Here is a 16,688-nt window from a genome sequence, read left to right on the forward strand (position 1 = left end):
GGTTCCTTGCCACTGTTGCCTTGGTTTTTGGCTTGCTTAGTTGGGGACATTTAAGATTCAACAATATTATTGATCTGTGTTGTATTATTTTCATGTCATCACTGTGAAGCTGCTTAGATACAATCTGTATTGTAAAAGCGCTATATAAATAAAGTTGACTTGACTTGACATTACTCATTGAAAGCTATACTGCTTTTTTTTTTTTAAATATTGTAAATATAACAAGCCAACATAGTTTCATAATATATTTTAATATATTATTTTCATTTGTGTTCTTGATTTAAAAGTCTAGTCATTTCATAACTTTTCTTAATTGAGTGCAAATGTGCAAAATGTTTGAATTTTTGTTTTGATCCAGTAATTTATACAATGTATAGAATGGTTTCAAATCATGCACTTGAAGATCACTTTATACACTTAATAGTCTTTATTCATCATCATCACTGTTCGTGAATATTCATTCTGAAGCCGACTAACAAAATAAGTCATAAGTAAAATAAATATTATCTCACAATTGGTTTAACAATGTCTATGGCCTGAATTAAATGGCCCTTTAGTGAGACACAGTCACGTGAGAGACAGAAGGAGACAAGTAAAACAGAAGAAAAGACACTTATGCCAGCAGTCTCCATTTTTATTGCCCTCAAAAATGGAAATAAAGATATAAATGACTTCCTCTTCCTGTCCTCTGACTCTTGGTCATGTTGTTTCAAAAGAAACTTTTACAACCAAGTCCCCATTGACGTTTAAAACCCAATTTGAGAGAGGCCTGAAAAGAGAAGTCCGCTATTAGTCACACGTGACGTCTGTCCATGAAACTCTAGAATGACGTTAATTGGGTAAACTGGAAGCCTCACCTAAACTGAGCTTATCTTTTACGGCCCAGCAGATGCAGTAGTGTTGTAGAAGCTGTTGGAGAAGTTCCCTTTCGTCTAAAAACTCCAGGCGTTCAATTCTGCGATGGTAAAACAAAAGAAAGCCATTGGAGAGATTCCGATCGCAATCTTTCCCAGCACAGGTTGGGCAGTTATAAATATACACTTGATTGCAAACGTACATTAGTGTTGGCTCGAGTACCTTGATAGATCTTCCTGAGGAAGCATGCTGTAGACCGTCATCATGTCCAGTGCGTTGACACTTTCCCAGCCTGCCGACAGAAAGCGCTCTTTCTGTGGAAACCACATTGTTGTTACAAAAACTAAAACCATTTCTTGAAATAAAATAAAGGTTCAGCTAATTGTGAATCTGAACAGACATGCTGAGGTGTCTACAGAAGGTCACCATGGTGGTGGTGGTGGTAACCTTGAGAGACTGATACTGCTTTTGTGAGACTGAAGTGTTGGGGGTGGCTGCACTAAACAATGACCTGAGCTTAACTGCGCTGTTTTTCCTGAGTCTTGATGACCCATTGTATGTTGAGCAGGAAAACAACTTTGAATTCCAAGCAATACCACCCAGTGTAATGTTTTGATTGTACATAGCAAGACACTGTTTTACTGTATGGAGAAGAACAATCAACACTCAATCAATCTGACAGCTCCTGCAGTACAATTTCTTAGAGGGACATTATGAGTACATAGCTAGAAAGTTAACGCCAGTCCTAAAATGTGAGAGCGTCATACTTGAGAGTCCAAAGACTGACACAGATCCACCCCGGCCAGATTGCACTGCCGTCTCTGCAGATTCTCAATCATGATGTGCCCGAAGCGATCATTCATGTTCACCTTAAAAAAAAAAAAGAAAAGTTAGCAAGAGCTCACAAATACTTTATAGTTTGGTTTTATATTCACATGCTTTTCTGTATGGCATGGCGCTAGCAATGACAAGGTCATAGGTTTGATCATTCCCAGGGAATACAAGAACTGATAAAGTGGAAAAGTATACATTGAAAGCAGTATAAATCACTTTGGATAAAAAAAGAATGCCTTGAACTGTGTTTACATTTGCAGAAATAAAAAAGCAATCTGTGATCACAGTATGAATTTAAACATTTCTCATCAAATTCTCTATCTAAGAGGTTTTTAAGACCAAGTAAAGAAACTTTAAGGAATAAATACAATATGTTAATATGTTCTCTAAATGTAAATGCATAGGGAGAAACACATGAGTTGTACAGTATCTGCAAAAGATATCCATTACTTTTTATTTCATTTGTACCAAAAAAATTTGCTGGAATGCCTATGCTTTCAAACACTACAGTAGTATATGGATATAACTTTCCCTGTAATGTTCTTTATCATTATTTTTGTCGTTTTCCAATGCCAATAAAAATGACATATGAAGTCTTGTTTTTCTTTGATTAAAATAAATTGAGTTAAAACAAGAACAAATATTCTTACTCAAATAAATGTATCTTCATTTAAAGATGTTTACATTGGAAAACAGGACAAAGGAGCTTCTGAGGAAGATATTCTGAGGAGGATTGTCAATGCATGCAACGTTTAATGGAGAACTCCGGTCAATTTTACATTGAGGTCATTTTTTTGTACATTTGGAGTGCTGTCAGTACAGACAAAAACGACAATAATCGGTGTTGCCTACACTGTGTTATCCTCTTTTTTAAAATTCGCACCCTGTTCCACAGTAGTTGATTGTCGAGTTTGCGTGCACGATCATTGGTAACTAAATGATGTTCAACATCTGATTCGGATAAACTATCCATTTGTATGGAAGCTTGTTTCCGCCACTGAATAAAAAAAATAATAATAATTGCGACATTCTATCTCACAATTGCAAGATATGAAGTCAGAATTGTGAGAAATAAAGTCGCAATTGCGTGTTATAAAGTCAGAATTGCGAGATATAAAGTCAGAATTGCTTGATATAAAGTCAGAATTGTGAGATATAAAGTCAGAATTGCGAGATATAAAGTCAGAATTGTGAGAAATAAAGTCAGAATTGTGAGAAATAAAGTCGCAATTGCGTGTTATAAAGTCAGAATTGCGAGATATAAAGTCAGAATTGCGAGATATAAAGTCAGAATTGTGAGATATAAATCCAGAATTCCAAGATATAAAGTCAGAATTGCTAGATATAAAGTCAGAATTGCTAGATATGAAGTCAGAATTGCTAGATATAAAGTCAGAATTGCTTGATATAAAGTCAGAATTGCGAGATATAAAGTCAGAATTGTGTGATATAGTCAGAATTGCTAGATATAAAGTCAGAATTGCGAGATATAATATAAAGTCAGAATTGTGAGAAATAAAGTCGCAATTGCGTGTTATAAACTCAGAATTGCGAGATATAAAGTCAGAATTGCGAGATATAAAGTCAGAATTGCGAGATATAAAGTCAGAATTGCTAGATATGAAGTCAGAATTGCTAGATATAAAGTCAGAATTCCTAGATATAAAGTCAGAATTGCTTGATATAAAGTCAGAATTGTGTGATATAGTCAGAATTGCTAGATATAAAGTCAGAATTGCGAGATATAATATAAAGTCAGAATTGTGAGAAATAAAGTCGCGATTGCGTGTTATAAACTCAGAATTGCGAGATATAAAGTCAGAATTGCTAGATATAAAGTCAGAATTGCGAGGTATAAAGTCAGAATTGCGAGATATAAAGTCAGAATTGCGAGGTATAAAGTCAGAATTGCGGGATATAAAGTCAGAATTGTGAGATATAAAGTCAGAATTGCGAGATATAAAGCCAGAATTGCTTGATATAAAGTCAGAATTACGAGATATAAAGTCAGAATTGCGAGATATAAAGCCAGAATTGCTTGATATAAAGCCAGAATTGCGAGATATAAAGTCAGAATTGCGAGACAAAGTCAGAATTGCTAGATATAAAGTCAGAATTGCGAGGTATAAAGTCAGAATTGCGAGATATAAAGTCAGAATTGCGAGACATAAAGTCAGAATTGCTAGATATAAAGTCAGAATTGCGAGGTATAAAGTCAGAATTGTGAGGTATAAAGTCAGAATTGTGAGGTATAAAGTCAGAATTGCGAGATATAAAGTCAGAATTGCGAGACATAAAGTCAGAATTGCGAGACATAAAGTCAGAATTGCTAGATATAAAGTCAGAATTGCGAGGTATAAAGTCAGAATTGCGAGGTATAAAGTCAGAATTGCGAGGTACAAAGTCAGAATTGCGAGATATAAAGTCGCAATTCTGAGAAAAAAAAAGAGAAGTACAACTTTTTATTTCACAATTCTGACTTTTTTTTCTCACAATTGTGAGTTTACATCTCGCAATTCTGACTTTATAACACACAATTGCGAGTTTATATGTCGAAATTCTGACATCTTTTCTCAGAATTGTGAGATATAAACTCGCAATTGCGAGTTATCAGGGCAATTCTAAGGGGAAAAAAGACTAACTTTTTTCCCCCTCAGAATAGTTTATATCTTACAATTCTGACTTTACAACACGCAATTTCGACTTGTTATCATGCATTTCTGACTTTATAACACGCAATTGCAACTTTACATCTTGCAATTCTGACTTTATATCTCGCAATTCTGACTTTATAACACGCAATTGCGACTTTATATCTCGCAATTCTGACTTTATATCTCATAATTGTGACTTTATATCACGCAATTCTGACTTTAGATTTTGCAATTCTGACTTTACATCTCACAATTTTGATAAATAAAGTCAGAATTGCGAGATGTAAACTCGCAATTGTGAGAATAAAATTCAGAATTGTGAGATAAAAAGTCGCAATTACCTTTTTTATTTTTCATTCTGTGGTGGAAACAAGCTTCCATACATTTGAGCTGATATTCTCAGAACACCACAGCATCATCATCGGCGTCAGCGGTCTCCACTGTAGCTTAGTTAACAATGATCGCGAACTCGACAATCAACTACTGTGGACTCTGGTATGTGAGCTGGCTGAATTAACATAATTTTGATTCATATCTTCCACATCTACTGCAGTTCGATTGACCGTGGTCACTCTTAATAACACCACTCACATGGCTGTGCACTCGTAATGACAAATCAAGGATGTTAAGAGGGTAAAAGCAGGTTTAGAACATGCCCCATTGAAGTCAACAGGGTGCAAATTTTAAAAAGACGATAACACGGTGTATGCAACACCGATTTTTGTTCTTGTTCTCTGTACTGACAGCACTCCAAATGTACAAAAAAAATGAGCTCAAGGTTAAAATTGACCGGAGTTCTCCTTTAATGCTATGACTTTTTGAAATTAAGAATTTCTGCTGATTTAAGGCCTTCATTTGTGAATTGATATTTTTTAAAGACATTTATAAGCCACGCAGATACCCTGTTCTACCAAGATCAACTGAACATCTAAATGAACTAATCTAAATGAGGATTATTATAACGAGGCAGCTTATGATATTAACTCACCTGTTCGTAATTAATGAACATGGCCGTAGGGAAGGTGTCTGCCACCCAGTGAACCAGTTTGGAGGACTGCTCAGGGGTCATGTACACCAGTACACATTCAGACAGAAAAAGAGTGGGCAACCTGGGTGGACAGAAGCAAGAATACTGTTATTAAGCATATCAATGGTTGGGAAGTGTTTCTTTACAACACCCATCCTATGATTAATCTTCCTCTAAATAGAGTCTAAATCTAACTGTGAACTTTGCAGATTTTACAATTCGATAACATTAAAGAATTACCATAAACTAACAATGAACAGTAGTATTTTTTACATTTATTAATCTAGGATAATGTTACTGTCTACATACATACTGAGGCATTTTACCATTTTAAGCTGTAAAGATGCATTACATTGATCAAAAGCGATAGTAAAGATGGCTGGATCCTAGTGATGCTGACTGTATGTAGTAGTAGTATGTAGTTCTCCTCAGCATTAAATGCTAGAATAAGATGGTTTAGTCAGTGAGCAAGGCTAAACCTCCACGGTCACAGCATGAAAATACTATTAAACTTAATTTTAGAAGAATACTTAGAAAAAAGAAGTATTTAGAAGAATACTTAGGAAAAATCTTTATATTAACTGGCAATGCAGTGAATGAAAACCGTCTGCGGTCTCTCAGTGGCTTATATTATTGGCAGTTAAGTATTGTTAAGAGATTCATTTACACCAAGACAAAAGATAAGGCATAAGTATGCCATAACATGAGATAACATGTATCTCTGAAAACATTATTTTGAACTCAGGGCCGACTCGTTATCTATCAGTTATTTTTCCACGAGTTGGAATGTGTGCAAAGGACTGTGGTTGATTGAAAAAAGGATACGCTTGATGCATCCTTCAAAATTAGCTGAATGAAGGGCGCAAAACAAAGGCTGCATTCCAAGGTTCCTTCTAATTGAGTTGGCCTTCAGAGGCAGCCGAGATATGCAGCCTTACTAGGACGCAGCCGTCCGTTTGAGAAGAATCCATAATGTTATAAAAGATTAATCTAAAGTAAAAGCTGTTCTTTTGGATATTCTATTCAAAGAATCCAGAAAAAAATGTATCAGTTTTCGCAAAATTACAGAATAAAGAAGAACAGCTGTTTTCACTAGGAAAAGTTTCTTAAAGGGTTAGTTCACCCAAAAATGAAAATTCTGTCAGTATTTACTCACCCTCATGTTGTTTCAACCCCGTAAGACCTTCGTTCATCTTCGGAACACAAATTAAGATATTTAAGATATTAAGATCGCTCCTGCATACAGTCCATAGGCTTCTTGAGGGACTGGCTCTTGCTGTCCCCGAAAAGTCATTAAAGACATCGTTAAAATAGTCCAAGTGACTACAGGGGCTCAATCTTAAGTTTATCAAACGACGAGAACACTTTTGTGCGCCAAAAATCAACAAAAATAACGACTTTATTTCAACTATTCACTTCCTTCTCCATGAGCCTGTAAGTCAGTTAACGTAGTGTGATTGCGTAGAGCTACGTCACACGTAGGCTCACTATTGGCCGACGCTGGTCATGTGTGTGTGATGCGTGTGACGTACAATAACAGAAGCTTACGCTATTAAACTAGTAACCTGACTCGCGCAGAGGGAGAAATAAACGAATAGTTGAAATAAAGTCGTTATTTTTGTTGTTTTTTTGCGCACAAAAGTGTTCTCGTCGTTTGATAAACTTAAGATTGAGCCCCTGTAGTCACTTGGACTATTTTAACGATGTCTTTAATGACTTTTCGAGGACAGCAAGAGCCAGTACCTCAAGAAGCCTATGGACTGTATGCAGGAGCGATCTTAATATCTTAAATATCTTAATTTGTGTTCCGAAGATGAACGAAGGTCTTACGGGGTTGGAACAACATGAGGGTGAGTAAATACTGACAGAATTTTCATTTTTGGGTGAACTAACCCTTTAAGCACCAAATCAGCAAGGATCATGTGACACTGAAGACTGGAGTAATGATGCTGATAATTTAGCTTAGCATCCACTGGAATAAATACAATTTTAAACAGTATTTTTGATTAAATAAATGCAGACCTGGTGAGCATAAGAAACTTCTTTCAAAAACATAAAACAAATCTTACTGACCCCAAATTTTTGAATGGTAGTGTATAAAAAATTGTTAGTTGATTATATACCCAATGCATTAACAAATGCCAATAAATTGAATCTTATTTTTAAGTTTTGCTAAGTTTAAAATGTTCTGTTTTTTTTTCCAATTCAAGATAGGCTGCATTTATTTCTATCAAGAAAATCACAATTTAACAAGAAGTTTGTTCCTGGAAGCCGAATCATTAAGGTAATATCTAAAAGTACAAAGCAGGAAATCACGTTTTTGGAGGAGCGCTTCGCATGCTATTACAATAGATTTTCCAGACATTTTTTTTTTTTCATTTAGCAAGAGAGACACTAATGGGATTTGCAGGCAAGCTGGTGAACGTCAAGACGCCACGTTAGGGCGGACTGAATAGGAAGTTGCAAACAAAAAAACTCAAGGTAAGAGACCTTGGAAATGATGCCATTGATGTCATACACCTTCTAGAACGGTAGCTTCCTTCGGGTCTCATCAGATCACATCAAAGAAAACGTGTGCTTTTGACGCATCTAAGGAAACTCTAAATGCTCCCAAGTGTACTATTGTCATCAGGGGCATCAACAGATGCACGAAAACAGAACAACAGATGCGTGCAAATCCTATCGGGAGGCCAAACAGGATGGATCAACCCTATGTAGCATGCACATAATTGCGAGGTTCACTTTCTATTAAGTCAAATCATATCTCAAAATCCTATTGTTTTGATACACAATGCTCCACTAGACGGTAATTTTAGTCTCAACATTATACAACTCTCGCCTGTGACCGAGGCAAAGAATTAAACGTGTAAACCTTTCAGAAAGATAAGGATAAGAGAGGCACGTCCTGATGTTATAACTGCCATCATCACTATATAATCTTGAACGGTGATAAGACATCACAAATATGCAGTGTAATAGTAACACTGAAAAAAACAGTGGATTTATTTTTAAGTCAGCCAAGGTTGTGATATTACAAGTACGTACTCTGGATTTATCTGGAACTTTTTTAGTTTGTCTTCTAAAGTTGGGAGGTCTCTCAGATCCGCACTGATAATACAATATCTGTCCGAGTCCAGGCTATGACCATCTGTCATAAAGACAAAGTTGAACAGTTGAGAGGTTACAGTGGAAAAGATCACCACACAATAGTAAGGTAAAATGCTCTGTAAGATCATAATTTGATTCCAATACCTAGAAGGAGTGAATCAGTGGAGTGCGTCTCAATCAAAGGTTTCGATAGTGGAGGTTTTGTCCTGTAAATGATGATAGATAGATAGATAGATAGATAGATAGATAGATAGATAGATAGATAGATAGATAGATAGATAGATAGATAGATAGATAGATAGATAGATAGATAGATAGATAGATAGATAGATAGATAGATAGATAGATAGATAGATAGATAGATAGATAGATAGATAGATAGATAGATAGATAGATAGATGGATGGATAGATATGCTTAAGTTAATATTTTCCTCAATGGTTTTATTGAAAACATGACTTATCTCAGTGACCATTATCAGTTTTCAGATTTCTATCATCAAAGTCATTCGTATCATCAAACGACTTGCAGAAAGTCCACATGAAAAATACGAGTTTGAACTCTCTGCACATACATATTGCACATCCATATCACACAAAGGATTAACAAATATGCATTTAGTTCAGATAGCAGTGTCAAACAGACACAAACAAAAACCGACAAACAACCGAACTGAGGGAGGAACTGAAATACACGGAGATGATTGACTAAAAAGACGAACAGTAGTGATAAATGGTGTTAGTGTGGTGATAGATTGTGGTGGGAAAATCAACAAAGGAAGGCATGAACTGAAGATAAATGGTGACAATATATAGTCCTTTAGCATCTCTCTGTGTTATATTGAAGAGTAGTCTAAAAATATACAAAATCACTCAAACAATTTGGACACTTTTTGTTTAAACTTGAGGGGAACAAACTTTATAAGACACCAGTTAGTTATTTAGTTACAGGCAACTGCAAAAAAAAAAGGTTGTGAGAAAAGGTCTAGTATCATTTGTTTTCAGATGACACGATGGTATTCTGTTATCTAATGCACTGAGGGTCAGGATTGTATTGCTCAATTCCCTCTATATTTATGTACTATATGCACTTTACACAGACATAATAATCTTCCTTTTCTTTGCATTTCACCTCTGGTCTAGCTTGTTTCCTAGTCTAGTTATCTAATAAACCTGGTCAATTGTACACTATGAATTTTGTTTGCTCTGTGACAAATTATGTATGTTTCTCTATTGCACTGGTTCCCACCCACCTACATGCACCCACATAAAGCTAATATTTTGAGGGCCACCACACTGTGGACTGGTGAATCTGATGGTGAGATATGCATCATCATATTTTCTATTTTCTGTGCTTTAATAGCAAGACACAGCAATGGACAGCCTCACAAATTTATATGTTTCTTGTGCCAGAAGTTGCGCGAGCACTTGGAATGTGTCAAAAATAGAATGTGTCAGTTTACAGTCGCGTCGCATCCAGTGTAGACAGCAGCATCACTGATTACAATGGTTTCTATTTGCTTTTGTTGGGTTGGTAGTTGTGACGTTTGAAGTAGATTCAAGTAGTCTGCTGAAGTAGTCTGCTTTACACCGTGTCCAAACCATGTGATGCGTTAATATTCCTGCAACAAGCAATTTGTCTGTCGACACCATAGACAAAAAAAAAAGATGGACGACGCCCCTTCGATCTTTTCCATCAGAGAGAACTGAAGCCGCCAGTGTCTCGATATGACGCTGACATCTTGGAACTTGAGTCTGCGCACTTGCGTGTTTCGGGACCAGTCATGCGCAGTCGTGAGCAGGAAGTAAAGACGCGAAATCAAGGCCGTGCCCTCATTCTCGCTGAATCAAACGCAAGCACAAAAAACACGCCCCGCACTTTCATCAAGTGTCCTCTGTCTGCTTCGTTCTTCTCCAATGACGTCTGCTGATTGCAGAACCTCGTTAAAATAAGGTAAATACAACTACTAACCACATAATCAACATTATTTAAAAAAGTCCGCTGGTGCTTCAGTGACTACCTCGCACAGAGAACCTGTCAATCATGATGTCAGAGCATCGTTATTTTATCATCACATAACTAACTAAAAACAAACTTATTTTAAAAACGAACACTTGAAATTACATCAACGTGATAGAAACAACAGTAAATGACAGAAACTATCTTTGGAAAAAGGATATGTGAAGTGTAATTTAATTGTTTAGTTGGTCTCGCATCCCATTGAATAAAATGGGGAGGCGGGGGTTGTGAGCTGTACTAGGTCCAGTCACAGGGGAGCGATCGAGACGTTTTGGCTTCACTTTTGAGGGCTTGTGCGGCACGATTGGTCGACACACCAGTCGTGACTACGAAATGCGACAAAATCGGGGCCTGTTTACACAAGAACGATTCCGGGTGAAAATGTAAAAATATTTAAACGGATGTGCCTTTCGTTTACATAGCGACGCCATTTTGGGGGCTTAAAAATGCAAAAAAGTGAAACCACCCTCCAGAGTGGAAATCTTAAAAACGCTCCACCGCCGCGTTCCCGTGTAAAGGGTAAAAAAGCAAAAGTCTGCTTGATAGTGAAGGTTGTACGCAGGCGCGCGGACTTGGTGTTGTTGTTTGGCAGGGCTTCACATTGCCACCTAGGTGCCTGGAGTGCATACTACGTTAAATTTCACACACTTTTACGCCACCATATGCACGTGGATTTCCAACCCAAAACGCTCGTCCAAATGCAGAATAAAAAGTGATAGCGCAACGCCACTTTTGCGTTTTCTCTTCAGTATCGTTTCCGTGTAAACATAGCCTCAGTGAAACATCAAAGCCAATCAGAAGAGCATGTAGGCGGGCTCTCAGGCAAATGACGCGAAACAGCACACGCGCCAATACTAGAGCCAGACCGATATATCGGCCGGCCGATATTAGGCACTTTCCAAAATATCGGTATCGGTAGTTATAATGGCCGATAAATGAATATTTAAAAAATAAAATAAATGAATGTTCTAACAATTTGCAGTATGATGTTATCTATTGTTAAATTATGGCTCATCATAGACTAGCTAACCACAACGCTAGCTAACGCCAGTATTATCAGTGGAAGACCGCTAACGTTAACATTAATGAGCTTGGAAACCACAATGAACTTTTTCTGCCTAAATAAAGTAATGATTACTGTATTTATGACTAGCATATCTCTAGTTACAGTCCCTGCATTGTAAAATGTAAGTTATACTTGCGAGGAGTGAACATTTAGACATAGAGAAAAAGTATCAATTGTATCTTGTGCAGAAAAGTTAGCTTTTCTTTTACACGTGTGTGAAATCCCAAAAAATAACGGCTGATATATCGGAATATCGGATTTTAAAACCCAAAAATATTTGTATCGATATCGGCCTTCAAAATCCTTTATCGGTCGGGCTCTAGCCAATACCCAGCGAAGAAGACGAAGAACACAACATACGAAGATGGACATCGGAGCTGCAAACTCTTTGCACGATGATTTGCTGAGAAAAAATGCAAAAAAAGAAAAAATAAGATTTACCTGATGACCTTAACCCATGCCTTGCTCTGATTGGCTGTAGCTCATGACATCACTGAGGTTGAGTCGTTAACAGGCTAAATATTTTTCTGGGTTCGGCGACACGTCTGCGAGCGTCTTTGATGCGTTGTTGGCTCTTTCATACTAACAGATTGGCGAGTGTTTATCGCCCGCTAATCCCCCGCGATTTGCACGCAATAACACTCTTACCTGTCGGCGAGCTCAACGATTTGCAAATCGGGCTTAAAATCATGTAGTGTGAACTAGGCTTTAGTCACAAATTAGGTTCAGATTATGTTTGTATTAACCATCAGTGTCGGGTTGACTCGTCACTGACGTGCTTTTCGATCTTTTCGTCCTTTCACTCTGAACTCTCTTTAGTTTAGCAATCTCTTTTCTCAGAAGACACTAATGTGATTCGACACTCTTCGCATCGTGATTCTTTTAGGATGAGTGTTTTTTTACTCTCTTATCAGACTGATCTCATGAAGTAGCGTGTGTATGACACACCAATTCGTATTTCCATTTTTGGCGTGCTATCAAGACACATAATCGCTTTTTAGCGTGTTTATGAACGCCGTTGAACTTAACGTTATTACTGTATATATAAATATATGACTTACCTCAACCCCGTCCCTAAACCTACCCGTCACTGGGGTTAATGGCATTTATGACTGTTCCCTTACCATCCTAGGGAAAAAAATGATCACTCCCCAGAAGTAGATGTACATTTTGCTTCGTTTCGCGCGGACATTTGACGGCGTGTACAGACACGCGGAATCACTCGGACGTTAATGGCGTAGACATACACGTGGATACACACGGATAGCTCAAAATGCGTAGAGATAACACGCCACTTGACTCGAAAGTGGCGTGTATGTTTACGCAAAAGTCATGATGTCATGTTGCTCTTATACAAGCGATCAGTTTACAGTACAAGCTTTCTTCTTCTGTTTTCCATGGTCTTCGTAGCTTTTTTCTGACGCAACAGATTCGCCGCTTGAAACACCTCTCTCCTCCAGTCACCCCGAATAAGTCTCCAAGTTCACTTAAATTGCACCTAAATGGTTTCTGATTTTACACCTGCATATTTTCTCTTCCTGGGCCAGCGGCTCGACAATGCATCCCCAGCCAAGGGAGCGTTTGTCAGAGAGAAGAACAGAGGGCAGTAGTGGGCATTCTCCTCCGTGGCAAAGAGGTCGATTTCCGCTTTGTCAGACACTCCATATCAAGCACACCGTCAGTTGGTACAGGCTCTACTTCCTGTACAGACAGAGTGTGAAGACATACGCGCGTTACCACAACGCACATTCTCCCCACTTTCCAAAGAACGCGATCTTTCAACCAAAGTTGCAGTGGCCTCATATGCAACAAACTCAAGAGGCAAACTGATGCTGCAGCTGCCATTTAGCCATAGCAGTCTCTGAAATTACTTTAGAGTAATGGCTCTATCCTGTACAAATATGGTCAGAGCATTGAATAGGGTCAAAACCATCGATTGTGAATCCAGCATCATCCCCAGGAATGTAATGGATTGAGAAGCCAGTCATTAAGATCATTTAGAATATGCATCCCCTGAGTCTCAAGGGGGGAAACCACTGCATCCAAACACTTTGTGAATATATGTGGAGCCAGAGCCAGCCCAAACGGCAGGACTTTGAACTGGTATCCTTCAAACATGAATCTCAGATGAGGGGCTTTTTGGATGTGAAAGCAAGCGTCCTTCAGTTCCACCACTATAAACCAGTTGAGGATCTGCTTTACAGTGGTCATCTTCAACGAGCGCTTCACAAGGGCTCGATTCAGCGCCATCCTTCTTCGTAAAGTTAAAGAAGCGGCTGTACAGACCACACTGACATTTCTCCAGATATCACTTCTACTGCGTGATTGGTCAGACGAGTCTGGGTCTCTGCACAAAGCATAGGAGCGTCCTACTCTGATACCTCACAATCACATCGCTGAAGCGGGGCAATCTGCATACAAACAGAAGTGAATAGATGTCTTTATAGTATTGGTAACCCGGTCTGACACTGCTGGCAGCGCCGCCCATGTGTTCAAGCAGTCTGACAGGGGTTGCAGCGGCCTCTGCTGTGGCGTGGGCTGTAAACTGGACACTGGACACAGACAGGGTGGAAAAGTGATCCGGTGCATGGGGAAGCTCTCGACTGCTACACTGGATTACACTGAGCTCACACTCTGCAGAACACTGCCTGGGATGATCTACTAAAGGGGCGTGGCGATTGCAGTAGTAATTGTGTGATTCAGTCACACATCAGTCTTCAGTATTTTTGGTGAAGGAGTTTTCTTAAGTGTTGCGATGTCGAGAGAACTACCTCGAAAGGGAATAGCATAAGCATATATATATATATTTTTAATATGAGCAGAACATTTCAGAGAGCACAAAAAAAGGAGTAATATACAAAGAAACATAATTTTGTGTGATTTGCATTCATATTTCAGTTTTGAGCAAAATATTTTTCAAAATAATTCATGCTTGTTATTTTTTAATTATAGTATAGTTTTATATAGTTTTTCAATTTTTGATTCACATTTATAATTTCACTCATTATATCCGCGGCCACGCTGTTTGCTATTCTGATCATTTTGCATTCGTTTTTCAATTTTGTGCAATATACTTTTACAAAAAGGTATGCGGTAAACATAGATGATAATATTTAGTTTTACAAAGTAAATTACACACACCGATACCGAAAAAGCTAATGTTGTTTATTTTTGAGAATGTATGTTTCCAATAAGTAACTAGATAAGAACGTTTGGGGTGTGAGTGTGTGGAGTAGAACAAAACATCCAAATATTGTCAAGTTGTATTTATCACATACCCTATTTTACTCATAAATTGAAAAGCCATTGATGCCATAACTGCACCACTCTATTGTAAGTCACTTTGGATAAGAGTTGGCTAAATGTGTATGTTGCACAGCTGTACCTACAGCAGTTTCCACTGACACTGGAAAACATCAAATCACCCATGCCATGGCACATGAATAGTAATACAGTATTAATTCAGGTGGGATACTTTAAAATGATAAAGAGCACCAAAGAACCGACATTTAATACAAAAATGATGATAGATAAACAATCCAACCATTGCTTTGGAGGGTGGACATAGCTATAGACAGAGGGTCCCTAAACTACACAGAGAGAGACACTGTCTCCCTCTAGAGGAATATTACTAAAAGAACATGCTATGCTTACAAAATCATAAGCAAATTATTGAAAATAAAAGCAATACTAATATTATAAAATTAACAACACCTTACTTGATGTTGTGTATTTTTCTAGCAACAATCGTTGGGAAGTCGACTTCAAAGAACTTTTTCGGCATGATGTTTTCATCCTAAGATTTAAGAATACACATTAAAATACTTTTTTTGATTGCTTATCGTTTATTTCACGAGTCTGTGGAATACACATTATTCCATATATATATATATATATATATATATATATATATATATATATATATATATATATATATATATAAAACTATTATTATTGGATCTCAAAATTGTTAAATGTGAAATTAATAATAAAACAACAACAACCTTTAATCTCCAAAAAGTGGTATCCAGTCCAGCCCCAAGATTCACCACCTGGCAGTCACATCGCGTCTTCTCAAGAAAAGCATCAAGAATGAGATTCACCCCTTTGACACGACCATAATAGCCTACACCACAATATTAATAAATGCAAATTAGATTAAACGCAGCTGCAAACATTGGCCAGCAGGTGGAGATATTTAAACAATATTACCTCTGTTGATCTCAGGTGCTTTACGTTCACCTACTTGCCTCACAAAATACTGGACGTAGAGGTCAGTCCAGTAACCTTTACTGGTAGCAAACCTAAAACAGAATAAAAACTATACGGTTATATTCAATAAATAGAATTGTTATTATTACACATGTCATACGACGTGTATAACTACAGCACTGTTGCTGACCATATGTAATGAAATACTGTAACTTGACGTAATATACATTATTATATTAATCAATAATGTCTGCAGTACTTGGTGATACTATGATACTCATTACCATTGTGCTAGAATCTCATGAGGAAAACAGCATTTAGAAACACGCGAAAATTATGTTTAATAATTTTATTTCGGATCATGTGTTTGCAAGACGTGCTACCTTTTGCATATCGATGCGTCGTCGCAAGTTGCTCTGACCGCTTCATCAGCTGTATCAGAATAATATGGCTGTTTGGATGCCATGAACACTTGCAGATTTGAAGCAAAGTAAGAATTATTGCCAAACTGCGTTAAATACTCATGCTGTATTCCTATGAACGCAAAGGCTAACTTAAATGTTAGCTAAACTGATTCGAAAACCGCAACAGCCTAAGATTCAATATATCATTGTCAAGATTATCAACAGATTCTTTAAATATTTTTCAAACACATTTATTTGAAACAAGCATATTGTTTTTTTTACAGCGGCATAAAATAAACAGAACTGCACCAAACGCTTCGGTTGACTATCACATGTTTACATCTATTTCCGCTGACGGAACTTTCCCATAATACATCTCGAGCTGGCGAGGAGAGCTTACTGCGCATGTCAGTCGATTTTAATTCACGTTTAATTTATGTATATCATTTACACTGGTTGGTCTTCAGATGTTTGCGCTGATGCATATCGCACAAAGAGTCATTTTTATAA

General features: G+C 37.4%; 1 protein-coding gene across 2 annotated transcripts; it reads right to left on the reverse strand.

Annotated features, from left to right (window-relative positions):
• Window positions 1–404: 404 nt before the first annotated feature.
• lcmt1 (leucine carboxyl methyltransferase 1) lies at window positions 405–16,529 on the reverse strand. Of its 2 annotated transcripts, XM_039665764.2 has the most exons (11): window positions 16,158–16,529; window positions 15,775–15,866; window positions 15,567–15,688; window positions 15,282–15,358; window positions 8,623–8,684; window positions 8,416–8,518; window positions 5,332–5,452; window positions 1,623–1,724; window positions 1,078–1,169; window positions 858–955; window positions 405–769 (listed from the first exon to the last, which is right to left on the reverse strand). In XM_039665764.2, the coding sequence occupies exons 1-11, from the start codon at window positions 16,238–16,240 to the stop codon at window positions 747–749; spliced, it is 975 nt and encodes a 324-aa protein (XP_039521698.2). In that variant the 5' UTR covers window positions 16,241–16,529; the 3' UTR covers window positions 405–746. The 2 variants fall into 2 exon arrangements, with proteins under 2 accessions (XP_039521698.2, XP_039521699.2); XM_039665765.2 differs by lacking the exon at window positions 405–769 and having other exon boundaries at window positions 1,058–1,169.
• Window positions 16,530–16,688: the final 159 nt, after the last annotated feature.

Source organism: Pimephales promelas, chromosome 17, assembly GCF_988280905.1.
Source record: "Pimephales promelas chromosome 17, fPimPro1.hap1.1, whole genome shotgun sequence".
Taxonomy (NCBI): domain Eukaryota; kingdom Metazoa; phylum Chordata; class Actinopteri; order Cypriniformes; family Leuciscidae; genus Pimephales; species Pimephales promelas.